This window comes from Hyla sarda, chromosome 11 (assembly GCF_029499605.1).
Source record: "Hyla sarda isolate aHylSar1 chromosome 11, aHylSar1.hap1, whole genome shotgun sequence".
In the NCBI taxonomy this organism is placed as follows: Eukaryota; Metazoa; Chordata; class Amphibia; order Anura; family Hylidae; genus Hyla; species Hyla sarda.
The window spans coordinates 86,691,700-86,709,330 of record NC_079199.1 but is presented as its reverse complement, the minus strand read 5'-3'; the positions used below and the strand labels follow the sequence as shown (position 1 = coordinate 86,709,330).

The 17,631-nt window shown below is 47.3% G+C and overlaps 1 protein-coding gene across 5 annotated transcripts in view; it reads left to right on the top strand.

The window, feature by feature from the left end:
- Positions 1–17,631, top strand: part of SETDB1 (SET domain bifurcated histone lysine methyltransferase 1) — a 75,319-nt gene that overhangs the window by 929 nt on the left and 56,759 nt on the right. The window contains exon 2 of one of the 5 annotated variants that reach the window (XM_056545572.1): positions 8,881–9,012. The exons of the other annotated variants lie outside the window; for them this stretch is intronic. Coding sequence (XP_056401547.1) covers positions 8,881–9,012 — 132 coding nt within the window. The remainder of the gene's footprint in view (positions 1–8,880; positions 9,013–17,631) is intronic. 5 annotated transcript variants of the gene reach the window in all.

Here is a 17,631-nt window from a genome sequence, read left to right as displayed (position 1 = left end):
GAAAACACTGGCTTAAAGTACATACAAAAAATCCCTTTTGGATTTACTGTGTCTGGTTTTGCACCATAGTATGAGTATCCAGCTTGTGGTGACCACTACATCCAATGGCTTCTGCTGGATGTTATGTCATTTTATAGCCTGTGGCTCTAAAGTCATTGTGAAACTTAAAGTGGTACTCCGGCAAAAAAAAAAATCTGAAGGGTAGGGGATAAGATGTCTGATCGTGGGGGGTCCTGCCGCTGGGGATCCCCGCGTTCCCTCACGGCACCCCAATCATCCGTGCACGGAGTGAACTCTGCTCCGTGCCAGATGACTGGCGACTATAGCTAACTCGCCCCCTCCATTCATGTCTATGGGAGGAGGTCTGACGGCTACGTACAAGCCGTCATAACCCCCTCCCCAGAGCTGGGCGGTATGACCAAAAATGTGTATCATGGTATTTTTGTAAGTTGTGGTGGTTCCACAGTATTTAACGGTTCCCCCCTCCCCCCCATATGTCACCCGCGAACGCTGCTTCTCTCCCCCCAAATAATTATTAGCTGCTGGGCTGTACTGTACTATCCTGTACCCGGGCTGCAAAAATAAACCTTATCTCACCTTCCTACGTTCCCGGCCTCATGGTCCCTCCGCTGCGGTCCTGGGGATGGAAACATCACAGAGCCGTCAGCCTATCACCAGCCGGCTCCATACATGTCAGTGGTACATGACAAGGTGAGTTAAAGTTTTATTTTGTAGCCCGGGCACAGGATAGTATAGTACAGCACAGCGGCTGATAATTATTTGGGGGTGGGGGTGGGGTAGAGAAGCAGCACTCACGGGTGACATATGTTTAGTTCCCCGATGTGGGGGACAGCGCAGCACTGGGCTGATAATTCATTGGGGGGGGGGGGGGGGTGGAGAGAAGCAGAACAGCGCCTGCGGGTCACATATGATTAGTTCCCTGATGTGGGGACAGCCGCTGCGGCAGATTGGCTGATAATCCATTCATTTGAGGAGGGGGGGGGGGGGGGGTCACCAATGTTATTGTGGTATGGGAAAAATTCATATCGTGCAGGGGAAAAAAATTCCGTATTCGGTATGAACCAGTATACCGCCCAGCACAACCCCCCCAATAGACCTGAATGGAGGGGTGTGACTTCACAAACACTGAAACCTCCAAGCTTCCGTGTTCCAGATGCTGCCGGTCCGGAGATCGCAGATGACCTCTTATCCCCTATCCTTTGGATTTGCTGGAGTACCCCTTTAATGCAGTCGACTTTGCTGGCATGCTGGGAGTTGTAGTTTTGCAACAGCTGGAGAGCCACACTTTGAGAACTCCATGCTAGAGAAACCATTGCACAACGTTGTCATGTGACATTATGCCATGAATACAAAAACTAACTGTATAGGGGCACAAAACTCGCTAGCCCGGATTTGCTCATAACTATGACAAAAAAAAGAGACAAACACCAAAAATGGCGCACATCTAGGTATGATATTTAATAAAGATTTATCAAAACCTTTGTAAAAGAAGAGTGGTGCAGTTGCCCATTGCTTATTCAAAAAGGCCTGTGAAACATGAAAGAAGCAATCTGGTTGCTATGGGCAACCATCACTCTTCCTCTACCCAGGTTTTGATAAATCTCCACCCTACTGGTATAAACGGAAATGAATACCACCCCTGCCTTGCCTTAGAAAAATGATATCCTACAGAAAGTTCTAAGGTGCTTTTTCTTTATTTGTGCAAAATTTCGCAGTCTGTGCCCCATTTTGATAAATTTAGCGCATATAAGCCAAAAACACCACACATAAAGGCGGTGAAGTGGCTGCACAGACACCTATTGAAAAATCTCCCCCAATGTTAATACTGTATAAGCCTTTTGCTTCATGTGGACTTGCCAGGTCACGCGTGTCATATTATGGCATGGATGAAGCCGTACTGACGGCTCATTGCTGTTGTACTACATGGTGAGTAGGGCTGGGCGGTATGACCAAATATGTGTATCACAGTATTTTTGTAACTTATGCCGGTTCCACCGTACATAACGGTATTTCTTTCACCCCCCTAAATCATGTTACCCGCCAGCACTGTTCTGCTCCCCCCCCAAATCATGTTACCTGCCAGCACTGTTCTGCTCCCCCCAAATCATGTTACCCGCCAGCGCTGTTCTGCTCCCCCCAAATCATGTTACCCGCCAGCACTGTTCTGCTCCCTCAAATCATGTTACCTGCCAGCGCTGTTCTGCTCCCCCCAAATCATGTTACCCGCCAGCGCTGTTCTGCTCCCCCCAAATCATGTTACCCGCCAGCACTGTTCTGCTCCCTCAAATCATGTTACCTGCCAGCGCTGTTCTGCTCCCTCAAATCATGTTACCTGCCAGCGCTGTTCTGCTCCCCCCAAATCATGTTACCCGCCAGCACTGTTCTGCTCCCCCAAATCATGTTGACTGCCAGCGCTGTTCTGCTCCCCCCAAATCATATTACCTGCCAGCACTGTTCTGCTCCTCCTAAATCATGTTACCTGCCAGCGCTGTTCCGCTCCCCCCCAAATCATGTTACCCGCCAGCACTGTTCTGCTCCCCCTAAATCATGTGACCCGCCAGCGCTGTTCTGCTCCCCCCCCAATTAATTATCAGCCCAGCGGGGTACTATTCACATATGTCACCCGCAAGCACTTCCCTCCTCCTCCTCCTCGTTGTTGTGGGCCGCCGGTGCTGGAACTCTATACTGTATGCCAGTGGTCTCCAACCTGCGGACCTCCAGCTGTTGCAAAACTACAACTCCCAGCCGTTGGCTGTCCGGGCATGCTGGGAGTTGTAGTTTTGCAACAGCTGGAGGTCTGCAGGTTGGAGACCACTGGTGTACCACCCGCAACAAAGAGGAAGAGGGCAGTGCTTGCGGGTGACATATGTGAGTAGTACCCTGCTGGGCTGATAATTAATTGGGGGGGAGCAGAACAGCCCTGGCGGGTAACATATGATTAGTTCTCCGATGTGGGGACAGCGCTGCGCTGGGCTGATAATTCATTCATTCCCAATGGGGAGGGGCCCAACCGGTATTGCGGTATGGGAAAAAATTCATATCGTGCCGCACAAAAATTTCGGTATTCGGTATGAACCGGTATACCGCCCAGCCCTAATGGTGAGCACCAGGGAAAGTCTTGCAGGGGGCCAAACATCTTCCAAAATCAAATGTGTGTGTAATACATGTTCACACTGAGCGAACTGGAGGGAAAGGTTCTCTCTACAAAATGTTTCCTGAGCGGACAGACATGTTCGTTGTCTACAAGGAACAACTCCTCTAAACACACCTTTACCCCCTACTGCTATATATTGTTCTAGTCTGTACTTAGGAAGGCCTTGGACATGGCTGTGCTCTTGTACTGTCTAGTGCAGCATTTTCCAAACAGTGTGTCTTCAGCTGTTGCTAAACTACAACTCCAAGCATGCCCATACAAAGGCTGTCTGGGCATGCTGGGAGTTGTAGTTTTGCCACAGCTTGAGGCACCCTGGTTGAAAAACACTGTTCTATAATGTCAGATCATGTAACGATAGTGACAGCAAGCTCTTGTAATATAAGCCATACCTGGGGATCTGCTAACAATGTAATGGATATTTGGCGGCTGTAGAGATGCTTATGTCCTCCCATATGGGCAATCTATATCTACAATGATGACCTAGCAACACTCATCACTGTTAGGACTAGAGATGAGCGAACTTACAGTGAATTCGATTCCTCACGAACTTCTCGGCTCGGCAGTTGATGACTTTTCCTGCATAAATTAGTTCAGCTTTCAGGTGCTCCCGTGGGCTGGAAAAGGTGGATACAGTCCTAGGAAAGAGTCTCCTAGGACTGTATCCACCTTTTCCAGCCCACGGGAGCACCTGAAAGCTGAACTAATTTATGCAGGAAAAGTAATCAACTGCTGAACCGAGAAGTTTGTGACTAATCGAATTTACTGTAAGTTTACTGTTCGGACTAGAGCACTGTCAGATATAAAAAATAAAATCATATGTTGTGCATCTTGGCAAAGCAATAGTTTTTCTAAAATACTTCTTTAAAAAAAAATTCACATTTTATTAAAGAAAACTGCCTTCGAAAATCCCGCCACTTGGGGTCCCCACCCTCCTGGGACACTGAGTCCCACAGCAGCATGAGTGTGTCCAAGGGTCATGGACATGAGATGGCTGCAGGAGGAACACAGCCTGCAGCACCACTGCTGTAGCAGAGTTTTACCAATCATGTGCCTCCAGCTGTTGCAAAACTGGACAGCCAAAGGATGTCTGGGCATGCTGGGAGTTGAAGTTTTGCAAAAGCTCTTGGCACACAGCTGAAGGGAACACTGGTGTAAAAAAAAAAGTTATCCAAAGTTATTACTGTACCTCCAACTATTCCAAAACTACAGGATTGCCAAAGGTTAACACCCATTAATGACATATGAACATATAAACCAGATAAGGTCTAGGACAGGGGTCTCAAATTCAAATTATCTGGGGGCCACTGGAGGTAGAGGCTGGATGAGACTGGGCCGCATGCGCCCCTCACACACACACAATGCCCCCATCAGGCGCCCCTCACACACACAATGCCCCCATCAGGCGCCCCTCACACACACAATGCCCCCATCAGGCGCCCCTCACACACACAATGCCCCCATCAGGCGCCCCTCACACACACAATGCCCCCATCAGGCGCCCCTCACACACACAATGCCCCCATCAGGCGCCCCTCACACACACAATGCCCCCATCAGGCGCCCCTCACACACACAATGCCCCCATCAGGCGCCCCTCACACACACAATGCCCCCATCAGGCGCCCCTCACACACACAATGCCCCCATCAGGCGCCCCTCACACACACAATGCCCCCATCAGGCGCCCCTCACACACACAATGCCCCCATCAGGCGCCCCTCACACACACAATGCCCCCATCAGGCGCCCCTCACACACACAATGCCCCCATCAGGCGCCCCTCACACACACAATGCCCCCATCAGGCGCCCCTCACACACACAATGCCCCCATCAGGCGCCCCTCACACACACAATGCCCCCATCAGGCGCCCCTCACACACACAATGCCCCCATCAGGCGCCCCTCACACACACACAATGCCCCCATCAGGCGCCCCTCACACACACACAATGCCCCCATCAGGCGCCCCTCACACACACACAATGCCCCCATCAGGCGCCCCTCACACACACAATGCCCCCATCAGGCGCCCCTCACACACACAATGCCCCCATCAGGCGCCCCTCACACACACAATGCCCCCATCAGGCGCCCCTCACACACACAATGCCCCCATCAGGCGCCCCTCACACACACAATGCCCCCATCAGGCGCCCCTCACACACACAATGCCCCCATCAGGCGCCCCTCACACACACAATGCCCCCATCAGGCGCCCCTCACACACACAATGCCCCCATCAGGCGCCCCTCACACACACAATGCCCCCATCAGGCGCCCCTCACACACACAATGCCCCCATCAGGCGCCCCTCACACACACAATGCCCCCATCAGGCGCCCCTCACACACACAATGCCCCCATCAGGCGCCCCTCACACACACAATGCCCCCATCAGGCGCCCCTAAAACACACACAATGACCCCATCATGCCTCCAGATAGATATGACTCACATCAGGTAGGGTATAGAGGCCCCAGATATGATCCCCATTACTGATGTGGGTAATATCTATCTGGGGGGCCTGTCTACCTACTGGGGAGCCCTACCTGATGATCAGGTAGGGGTTCCCAATAGGTGTACAGGCCCCCAAATAGATATTACCCCCGGCAGGTCAGGCTCCTAGTTAAACAATTATGCCCCCTGGTGATAAGCAGGTCCTCCCTTATTTGGCAAGTTAAGTTTCATAGCCACAGTACTTACATCTCCCTTCTGCAGCCTAAAACGAGCCTTCTTTGCGGGGATGCATGTTTTAGGTGACATCATCACATGCGCCTCACAGGACGTCAACATCTCATCGTCCTGCGCTGTGGATGGGATGACGTTGCCAATCGCGCGCATCCCTCAAGTAGGCTCATTATAGCAGCAGTAGGGAGATATAGGTACAGTAGCAGTGTGTTCGTTCTGCTGGCCACGAGTTTGAGACCCCTGGTCTAGGAAGATGTAAGTTACACACTCACCATATTGTCTTTGGTGGTAGAGAACAGGCAATCTTCAATAATAATTCCTCCTTTGTGTAACATGTACAGCACAAAATCTGAGAGGAAAGGGTTACAGAGGAGAGCAGTGAGTCAGCAGAGTGAGGTTGGGGGGGATGAGTCATGCACAGTGCAGGCAAGGGTCACACCCCCTCCCTCTGAGAGGATTGAAAAGACAGTGAGGAGTTTTAATATGCTATATTTTTAATGAGATATCGGTGATAGAGACATAAAAAATATATGTACATGATCAGGATTAGTTACATTTACCAGTTTATTTTATTTTTTTCTGGAATCTGAGAGGTATACTTTAAAAATAAAGCATACTTACCCTGCCCCAACCACCCCCCGTTACAGTTTTTACACTTTATTTCATATGCTGACCCTTCAGAAAATGTCCGTGACACTCAGCCAACCCGCCTCAGATAGTGATCGAGTTGGCATTTCCTGCAGTGTTGACGTGAACAATAAGCAGTAGGGACCAGGAGCCGTCAAAACAGAAGCTGTGGGTGTTTTTATTTTGATCAATTTGCTGTTACTGGACTATCCCTTTTAATGTTTAAATGTCTCCCGAATCCCCCACCACAGATGATATTGGTTTAAAGAAGAATAAAGCATGTTGACTTCATGTATACTCTTCTCTTACCATTGAAAACACATTAGTGCTTGGCCAAGTGCCTATGGGAGGAATTAGACAATGGTTGACAATCGGCCATTATCACTGTGAGATACAGTATTATACGGTGCCCATTAAAATAAATAGGTAACCATGTAATATATAGTTGGGTCAGGAGCTCTGTAGCTCAGAAGGGTCTCGCTCCGGTCTGATGTTCTTATGCCCTAGAGCTTGTGGATAGGGTCTGCACGGGCTGCAATACCAGATTCTTATCATAAAGCATTTAACAGTACTGTGATCTAATGCTAAATAAATGTAACAGTCTGATCCCCCCCCCCCAATGTTCTTACAACATTTTGTCACTGTTTCCTGTTCTTTTAAAGTAGAACTCCTGTGATTTTTTTTTTTTATTAATTAATTCTTGTGCTGCTGAAAAAAATAAATAAAACCTTCTTACCTTTAGCTCCTCCCCCGGGGCCACCGTTCTCGCTGCTCCGTCCTCTGGCTCCAGGGCTTCTTCTGGATTTTGGTGCCTGACACATAAACCGCGGCTCCAGCTGATCGTCAGCCACTTGGTCGGTGATAGGCTAAGCGTCAGTGTCATGTAATGGCCCAGCCTTCTTCCCCCTACCCAGGACTGTTCTGACACGGCCCTGACCACTGCCATCACCAGCCAAGGTGGGACATAGTGGCTGATGACTAGCTGAGCCGCAGTGTGACGTGTCGGACGCTAAAAGCCAGTAGAGAACAGAGCCGGAGGACAGGATGGCGAAATCGGGGGAGCAGGGGAAGGGAAGTTAATGTTTATTTTTATTGCGGGGAATCAGATCAGCCAAGATAGCGGACGGAGGTCCTCTCACATGTCTCTATCCGTCCTCCCAGCGTCGTCTTCTCTGGTCTGCTTTCCAGCAGAGAATAAAGTGTGTAAACATAGGTATCATTTTAATGGTATTCACCCACACAATAAATAGAACATGTTATTTTACCTGCACTGCGTAAAAATGAAACCCTCCAAAAGTTGCAAAATTGTGTTTTCACTTTCCCCACAAAATAATATTTTTTTGGATATGCTGTACATTTTATGGTAAAATAAGGTGTTACAAGTACAATTGGTCACACAAAAAACAAGCCCTCATATGGGTCTGTGGATGGAAAAATAAAAGTTATGAATTTTAGAAGGCGAGGAGGAAAAAACGAAAACGCAAAAATGAAACTGGCTTTGTCGTTAAAGGGGTACTCCTCTGCTCAGTGTTTGGAACGCTGGACCCGACGCCGGGAGCTTGTGACGTCATAGCCTCGCCCCATCATTAAGTCACGGAACTTGCATTGAGGGGCAGGGTGTGACGTCATGAGGGGGCGGGGCTATGATATCATATGCTCCAGCGTTCAGAATAGTTTTGTTCCAAACGCTGAGCAGCGGAGTACCTCTTTAAAGGGGTACTCCGCTGCCCTGTGTCGGAAGCTCCGCTCCCCAGCGTCCGGAAGTTTATTGTTCCGGGAGCTGTGTGCGGGCTTCCGTGTTCAGGGCTGCCCCTCGTGACGCCACGCCCGCCCCCTTCGCGACATCACGCCCGCCCCCTCAGCGAAGGGGGCGTGATGGGGGCGGGCGTGGCGTCACGAGGGGCAGCCCTGAACACGGAAGCCCGCACACAGTGTCCGGAACAATAAACTTCCGGACGCTGGGGAGTGGAGCTTCTGACACAGGGCAGCGGAGTACCCCTTTAAGGCCAAAATGGGCTTGGTCCTTAAGGGGTTAAATGGAAAGAAAAACATGTGAAGCTGGCCTCCGTGGTGATTTTCTCCATAGCACTTTTGCCTGAGAACAGTCAGCATTTGTATGTAAAATACATAGAAAAAGATGCCCCTGAATGCAGTTTTCATAGGTCTGTAATCCAGCGCCATGATACTTTGCAGCAGATGACACTTTCCAGCATCTTTCAGATGGGGTGTGTCTCTTTACTAGATTAGAAAAGCTCCATTGTGCCTTCCTTCTATGTAGGGGAAAAGGAACAATTCCCCTCCCCCATTTGTCAAAATTGTATCATAAGATATTTGGAGAAGAGAGATTTTTTGTGATAAGTCTTTTTAGCTGCTTTGTATTTGCCCACAGGATTTCAGTTGACGGGAAACCGAATGCAGGCAAGAGAGCGAACAGGATGGGGGATGGGGAGGATTGAAGAGGAGGAGCTGGGGAAGCAAAGCAGCCAAGAGCAGCTTCATATTACTGCAGCTGCTACAAGAGGTGGGGCTGGAGCAGGCCGGCAGTTCTATAGCCAGCAGACCAGTAATCTGCTTACCCTGTACACACCCTGCACTAGCCCAGAATGCTGGAAATTGTGGTGCATATCCTAAGTATCTCTATGGATGGTTTCACACTAGCGCGTTACATGCATGTTTTTACATGTGTATTATGGGCACAAGCCTCAGGCTGATGACCTGAACTGACAGACTTCAGAAAGGCAGCTAGGTCAGGACCTGTGTTTAACCCCTTAAGGACTCAGCCCATTTTGACCTTAAGGACTAAAACTATTTTATTTTTACGTTTGTTTTTTCCTCCTCCCCTCTAAAAAATCATAACTCTTTTATATTTTCATCCACAGACTAGTAGGAGGGATTGTTTTTTGCGCGACCAGTTGTCCGTTGTAATGCCATGACTCACTTTACCATAAAATGTATGGCGCAACCAAAAAAAATACTATTGTGTGGGGAAATTAAAAAGAAAACCGCAATTTTGCAAATTTTGGAAGGTTTTGTTTTCACGCCGTACAATTTATGGTAAAAATGACGTGTTTTTTATTCTCTGGGTCAATACGATTAAAATGATACCCATGATTATACACTTTTCTATTACTGTTGCGCTTAAAAAAATCGCAAACTTTTTAACCAAATTAGTACGTTTAAAATCCCCCTATTTTGAAGACCTATAACTTTTTCATTTTTCCGTATAAGCGGTGGTATGAGGGCTCATTTTTTGCTCCGTGATCTGTACTTTTTTATTAATACCATATTTGCTTATACAAAACTTTTATTACATTTTTTATTAATTTTTTTTGGGAATAAAATGTTATAAAAAAGCAGCTATTTTGGACTTTTTATTTTTTACGTTCACGCCGTTCACCGTACGGGATTATTTACATTTTATTTTAATAGTTTGGATATTTACACACGCGGCGATACCAAATTTGTATATAAAATTTTTTTTACACTTTTTGGGGGTAAAATAGGGAAAATGGGCCAATTTACGTTTTTATTGGGGTAGGGGGTTTTTCACATTTTTTTTACTTTTACTTTTTATTTTCACACTCTTATAGTCCCCATAGGGAACTATTTATAGCAATCATTTGATTGCAAATCCTGTACAGTGCTATGTATAGGACATAGCACTGATCAGTATTATCTTCTGCGGGAAGGCAGATCAGAGCAGAAGACTCCCGGGAGGCAGTGGAGCCAGGTGAGGGGACCTCCGTCTGCCGTGCAGGATGATCGGATCGCCGCGGCAGCGCTGCAGGCGATCCGATCATCCTGTTAAGTGACCGCGATGCTGCAGATGCCGTGATCTGTATTGATCACGGCATCTGAGGGGTTAATGGCGGACATCCGCGGGATCACGGGTGTCCGCTATTACCGGCAGGTCCCTGGCTGCGATCCACAGCCGGGACCTGCCGCGCATGATGCCGGCATCGCTCCGATGCCCGCGGTTATGCTCCGGACGTAAATGTACCACATCACCAGGACGTACAGTTACGTCCTGCGTCGTTAAGGGGTTAAAGTACAAACATGACAATATACATGTAACCCGCTTGTTTGAAGGGGTACTCCAGTGGAAAACATTTTTTTAAATCAACAGGTGCCAGAAATTTTAACATCTTTATAAATTATTTCTATTTAAAAATCTTAATCTTTCCAATACTTAGCTGCTGTATGCTCCAGAGGAAGTTCTTTACTTTTTGAATTTCCTTTCTGTCTGACCACAGTGCTCTCTGCTGACACCTCTGTTTATTTTAGGAACGGTCCAGAGTACAAGCAAATCCCCATAGAAAACCTCTCCTGCTCTGGACAGTTCCTGACATGGACAGAGGTGTCAGCAGAGAGCACTGTGGTTAGACAGAAAGGAAATCCAAAAGAAAAGAACTTCCTCTCGAGCATACAGCAGCTCATAAGTACTGGAAGGATTAAGATTTTTTAATAGAAGTGATTTACAAATCTTATAAACAAAATGGAGAGGCTCCTGTCTATCTGGCAATCACCAAGGACCCGAGCAACCCAACACACACCTATACCCACGGTGTATAAAAATAGGAACAATATGGAAGAAATAAATGGGGCTCAAGGGTCAAAGATATCTGGTTTAAGTTGATTGGTATTTATTAATATAGAGTACAAAAAGAACTAAATAGGGATGTACAGGGCCCTTGTACCTCCCTACTAGATTGAATAATACAAAATAAAATAAGATAATCCCAATATAAAAACTATAAAATTAATAACAACTATAAAATGCAATTTGAGCCTGTATAACAATATCAATATGTGGATCTTCTGATCTTGAGGAACAGCACAGTATAAAAGTTCATTCCACAACTCTTGTTTCCAAAGATCTTCAATAAAAAAGATAAAATGTATCCGCTACAAATAATCAATTGATGCGGTAGTGCTGTATCCATCCAAACCTTGGCAACTAGATCTCACCAACAGAGTGATACAATGTGGCACTTTGTGAGCAGTGAACAGTCACTCAAAATCACTCTTTAAGCATTTCTGCGTATGTCATACATCATAGAAGCCAGTTAGCAATATTTTTCATATAATGCTCACCACTCCGAGATATCACGGATCTCCCTTCAGTATAATTGTGGGGGCCGGCTGTATGACGTCTTGTGGCCGGTGCCTTGCCTCTGTCCGGGATCGTGCTGCTGGAGTCTCGGCCAACTCCTATAATCGCGGCACTTGGTGGTGGGCACCGTTTGGGGGACTGCAGCGCTGTCAAGCGGAGACCCTTAGTCTGACCAACTTGGAATGATGGTGGTCCGAAGACCTCAAGTCTTTGTTGCAGATGGCCCGATTGGCTTCTCGCTAGTGGTTGTTGCAAGCGATAGGCAGAGTGAGTAAATCGGCGGCGTTCCTCGTGCAAAGGTCGCGCGCTCAGAAGATGGTTCACTGTGATGGATGCCTTAGGTCTGGCAAATGATTATTATTCTCTCAGAAGAATATTCTTTGATGACAGGCTCAATATCGCAATGTCTAAATCGCTGGACGCGTTTCAAAACCTTCCTCGGTTTTTTCTTCAGCAGCGGAACGTGATCGTTCCGCTGCTGAAGAAAAAACCGAGGAAGGTTTTGAAACGCGTCCAGCGATTTAGACATTGCGATATTGAGCCTGTCATCAAAGAATATTCTTCTGAGAGAATAATAATCATTTGCCAGACCTAAGGCATCCATCACAGTGAACCATCTTCTGAGCGCGCGACCTTTGCACGAGGAACGCCGCCGATTTACTCACTCTGCCTATCGCTTGCAACAACCACTAGCGAGAAGCCAATCGGGCCATCTGCAACAAAGACTTGAGGTCTTCGGACCACCATCATTCCAAGTTGGTCAGACTAAGGGTCTCCGCTTGACAGCGCTGCAGTCCCCCAAACGGTGCCCACCACCAAGTGCCGCGATTATAGGAGTTGGCCGAGACTCCAGCAGCACGATCCCGGACAGAGGCAAGGCACCGGCCACAAGACGTCATACAGCCGGCCCCCACAATTATACTGAAGGGAGATCCGTGATATCTCGGAGTGGTGAGCATTATATGAAAAATATTGCTAACTGGCTTCTATGATGTATGACATACGCAGAAATGCTTAAAGAGTGATTTTGAGTGACTGTTCACTGCTCACAAAGTGCCACATTGTATCACTGTGTTGGTGAGATCTAGTTGCCAAGGTTTGGATGGATACAGCACTACCGCATCAATTGATTATTTGTAGCGGATACATTTTATCTTTTTTATTGAAGATCTTTGGAAACAAGAGTTGTGGAATGAACTTTTATACTGTGCTGTTCCTCAAGATCAGAAGATCCACATATTGATATTGTTATACAGGCTCAAATTGCATTTTATAGTTGTTATTAATTTTATAGTTTTTATATTGGGATTATCTTATTTTATTTTGTATTATTCAATCTAGTAGGGAGGTACAAGGGCCCTGTACATCCCTATTTAGTTCTTTTTGTACTCTATATTAATAAATACCAATCAACTTAAACCAGATATCTTTGACCCTTGAGCCCCATTTATTTCTTCCATATTGATTTACAAATCTGTTCAACTTTCTGAACCAGTTGATTTAAAAAAAAAAAAAAAAAAAAAAATTCCAGAGAAGTACTCCTTTAAACTGGCCTTATTCTGTACTATAGTCTTTGGTTTAAAACTCTTTCGCTGTTGTCCCAAACCAAATATCAGTTTTTATTTACATACCAGTAAACTTCATTAAAGCTGTGTCTGCGCATTGCGGATGTATCAGGCATTTTTCAAAATCTGTGTAAAATCACAGCATTTTTGCTGCAATTTTAGATAATTGCAATGTGTCTGCTGTGTGTGAACCTAGCCTTAGGCTGTGTAATGTGTATGAGAGAGGGGCCCTCGGGACACTTCACACAGATGAAGTTGGAGGAGAGAAGGATCAGGCATGTTGAGTTTGCCCAATCCTTTCTCTTCATTGGAGTCTGGTAGCCGCTTACCCCCCATCTCTCTATTTAAAACACATAAAAACTCAGCTGCGCATTCATGTCTATGGAGAGACTGGAAGATAGAACTGTCGGCTGAAAAAATGTTTAGCCAACGGCGATGAAAGGTGTATAGCCAGCTGTGTACCTTCTGGTTAAAGATGTTTTTTAAAAGCCTAAACCAAGAGTGTACTGGAAAAAAATAAAAAAAAGTACAGATTGCCTTATCACGTGCCTGGTAATTTGTCTCCCAATATGATGAACACCTGATTTTTTTACTTTGTCAGTTGTGTCGCAAAGCCGAAAGTGTGAGGGGACCTTTGAGACTGGGTACAATAACATCAGCCGCTGTACAACTTTTTTTTTTTTTTGGTCAGTGTTTATAGCAAAATAATCCCAGGTGTATACACACACACACACACACACATATATTTATATATTAGGGATCGACCGATTATCGGTTTGGCCGATATTCACGATTTTCTAAGTTATCGGTATCGGCAATTACCTTGCCGATAATGCCGGCGCTTTAAATCAATGAACTGCAGTGGCTTTTGCGGGACTAGAGACCGCCGCCTGCTTCTCTCCCCCTGCCTGTCCTGAGTCCAACCACCGTCGCTGCCAGAGACCGCCGCTGCCCCATTGCCTCCCCCATCCCCAGTTTTATAATTACCTGTTCCCGGGGTCCGCGCTACTTCTGGCTCCTGCGGCGTCCTGAGCTGTCACTGTGTGCCGGGCCACTAACGGTGACGTCGCGTTGAGGACGTCACTCGTCATTGCGCAACGCACATCAACAGTGCACGACTCCGCAGGAGCCAGAAGTAGCGCAGACCCCGGGAACAGGTAATTATAAAACTGGGGATGGGGGAGGCAATGGGGCAGCGGCGGTGGTTGGACTCAGGACCCCAGGACAGGCAGGGGGAGAGAAGCGGGTGGTGGCGGTGGTCTCTGGCCCCGCAAAAGCCGCTGCAGTTCATTGATTTAAAGCGCCTGCAGAAACAGTTTATCAGGATATACCTGCACACACACACGCACCCTCATTTTACCAAGGATATTTGGGGGGGATTAAAATGCACGGAATATCGGTATAAGTTATCGGCTATCGGTCTGAAAGTTCACAGGTTATCGGTATTGGCTCTAAATAAATCAATATCGGTCGATCCCTAAAAAAATTGTGTGTGTATGTAATATATATATATATATATATATATATATATATATATATATATATTACTCATTATAGGTGTAACAAATGGACATGCGCCATAAGTGTACGGCACTGCATAGCGTAATTTCGCGCACAACGCCGTACATTTTTGGCGCGGCTGTGACACACCTCTCCATTACCGTCAGCTGTCAGCAGTAATGGCGGTCATCGTGCTGATGTCTGCCATTAACCCCCCAGATGCCGTGATAAATACAGATTGCGGCAGTGTGTCACTTAAAATGCTGTGCTGATCACCCGCGGTACTGCCTTGGGGATCAGATCAGTCAAGATGGCGGGCGGAGGTCCTCACCTGCCTCTGTCCGTCTCCCGCGGTCTTCTGCACTGATCTGCCTTCCAACAGACCAGAGCAGTAGATCACCTATACATAGCACTGAACAGTATTAGCAATCAAATGATTGCTATAAATAGTTCCCTATGGGGACTAAAAAAAAGTTTAAAAAAATTTGAAAAAGCCCCTCCCCCAATAAAGTTTTTTCCCTGTATTAATACAAAAAAGCTTTAAAAAAGATAGGTATACGATAAATATATTTGGTATCGTTGCGTGTGTTGTTGTCCGAACTATAAAAATATAAGGTTAATGATCCCCTACGGCGACAAGCATAAACGTAAAAAAAGGGTCCAAAATGTCAGCTTTTTTGTCACATCAAACTGCATATAGGCAAACGTGGTGGAAAAATGAGCCCTCGCACATCCCTGAATACGGAAAAAAAAAGAAAGTTAGAGGTGGTAAAAATAGGGCAATTTTAAATGTACTGATTTTGTAAAATAAAAAAAGATTGGGATTTTTTAAAAGCAGTTACCGTATATACTCGAGTATAAGCCGAGACCCCTAATTTCAACCCAAAATCCCAGGAAAAGTTATTGACTCGAGTATAAGCCTAGGGTGGGAAATACCTCATCCCCCCCCTGTCATCATCCAGACCCGTCATTAACATCCTCATCATCCCCTTGTCATCATCCCACACATCCCCCCTTCATCATCCCCTTGTCATCATCCCACACATCCCCTTATCATCCCACACATCCCCCCTTCATCATCCCCTTGTCATCATCCCACACATCCCCCCTTCATCATCCCCTTGTCATCATCCCACACATCCCCCCTTCATCATCCCCTTGTCATCATCCCACACATCCCCTTATCCCACACATCCCCCCTTCATCATCCCCTTGTCATCATCCCACACATCCCCTTATCATCCCACACATCCCCCCTTCATCATCCCCTTGTCATCATCCCACACATCCCCCCTTCATCATCCCCTTGTCATCATCCCACACATCCCCTTATCATCCCACACATCCCCCCTTCATCATCCCCTTGTAATCATCCCACACCCCCCCCCTTCATCATCCCCACACCCCCCCCCCCCCTTCATCATCCTCTTCTCATCATTCGCCCTCAGTGGTCTTCAACCTGCGGACCTCCAGAGGTTTCAAAACTACAACTCCCAGCAAGCCCGGGCAGCCATCGGCTGTCCGGGCTTGCTGGGAGTTGTAGTTTTGAAACCTCCGGAGGTCCGCAGGTTGAAGACCACTGCGGCCTTCAACCTGCGGACCTCCAGAGGTTTCAAAACTACAACTCCCAGCAAGCCCGGGCAGCCATCGGCTGTCCGGGCTTGCTGGGAGTTGTAGTTTTGAAACCTCCGGAGGTCCGCAGGTTGAAGACCACTGCGGCCTTCAACCTGCGGACCTCCAGAGGTTTCAAAACTACAACTCCCAGCAAGCCCGGGCAGCCATCGGCTGTCCGGGCTTGCTGGGAGTTGTAGTTTTGAAACCTCCGGAGGTCCGCAGGTTGAAGACCACTGCGGCCTTCAACATCATCCAGCCCCCTCTCACCCCCTTTAGTTCTGAGTACTCACCTCCGCTCGGCGCTGGTCCGGTCCTGCAGGGCTGTCCGGTAAGGAGGTGGTCCGGTGAGGAGGTGGTCCGGGCTGCTATCTTCACCGGGGGCGCCTCTTCTCCGCGCTTCCGGCCCGGAATAGAGCCGTTGCCTTGACAGCGACGTATCTGCGTCGTTGTCAAGGCAACGTGACTATTCTGAGGCCGGGCCCGAAGCGCTTAGAAGAGGCCTCCCCGGTGAAGATAGCAGCCCGGACCACCTCCTCACCGGACCACCTCCTTACCGGACAGCCCTGCAGGACCGGACCAGCGCCGAGCGGAGGTGAGTACTCAGAACTAAAGGGGGTGAGAGGGGGCTGGATGATGTTGAAGGCCGCAGTTGTCTTCAACCTGCGGACCTCCGGAGGTTTCAAAACTACAACTCCCAGCAAGCCCGGACAGCCGATGGCTGCCCGGGCTTGCTGGGAGTTGTAGTTTTGAAACCTCTGGAGGTCCGCAGGTTGAAGACCACTGCGGGTGGGGGAGTTCACTCGAGTATAAGCCGAGGGGGGTGTTTTCAGCACGAAAAATCGTGCTGAAAAACTCGGCCTATACTCGAGTATATACGGTAATAATAGAAATGTGTGTAACCATGGGTATCATTTTAATCGTTTTGACCCACAGAATAAAGAAAACATGTAATTGTTACTGTAAAGTGTACAACACGAAAATGATCCAAAATTATGAGCAAAATTATGATTTTAGTTTAAATTTCCTTACACAAAAAATATTTTTGGGGGTTTACCTTACATTTTAGGCTAAAATGAGTGGTGACATTACAAAGTACAACTGGTCTCGCAAAAAACAAGTCCTCATATGGGTTTGGGGATGGAACGTTGCAACTAGAGATGAGCGAACTTCCAGTAATTCGATTAGTCACAAACTTCTCGGCTCGGCAGTTGCTGACTTTATCCTGCATAAATTAGTTCAGCTTTCAGGTTCTCCGGTGGACAGAAAACTTTCCTAGGACTGTATCCACCTTTTCCAGCCCACAGAAGCACCTGAAAGCTGAACTCATTTATGCAGGAAAAGTCATCAA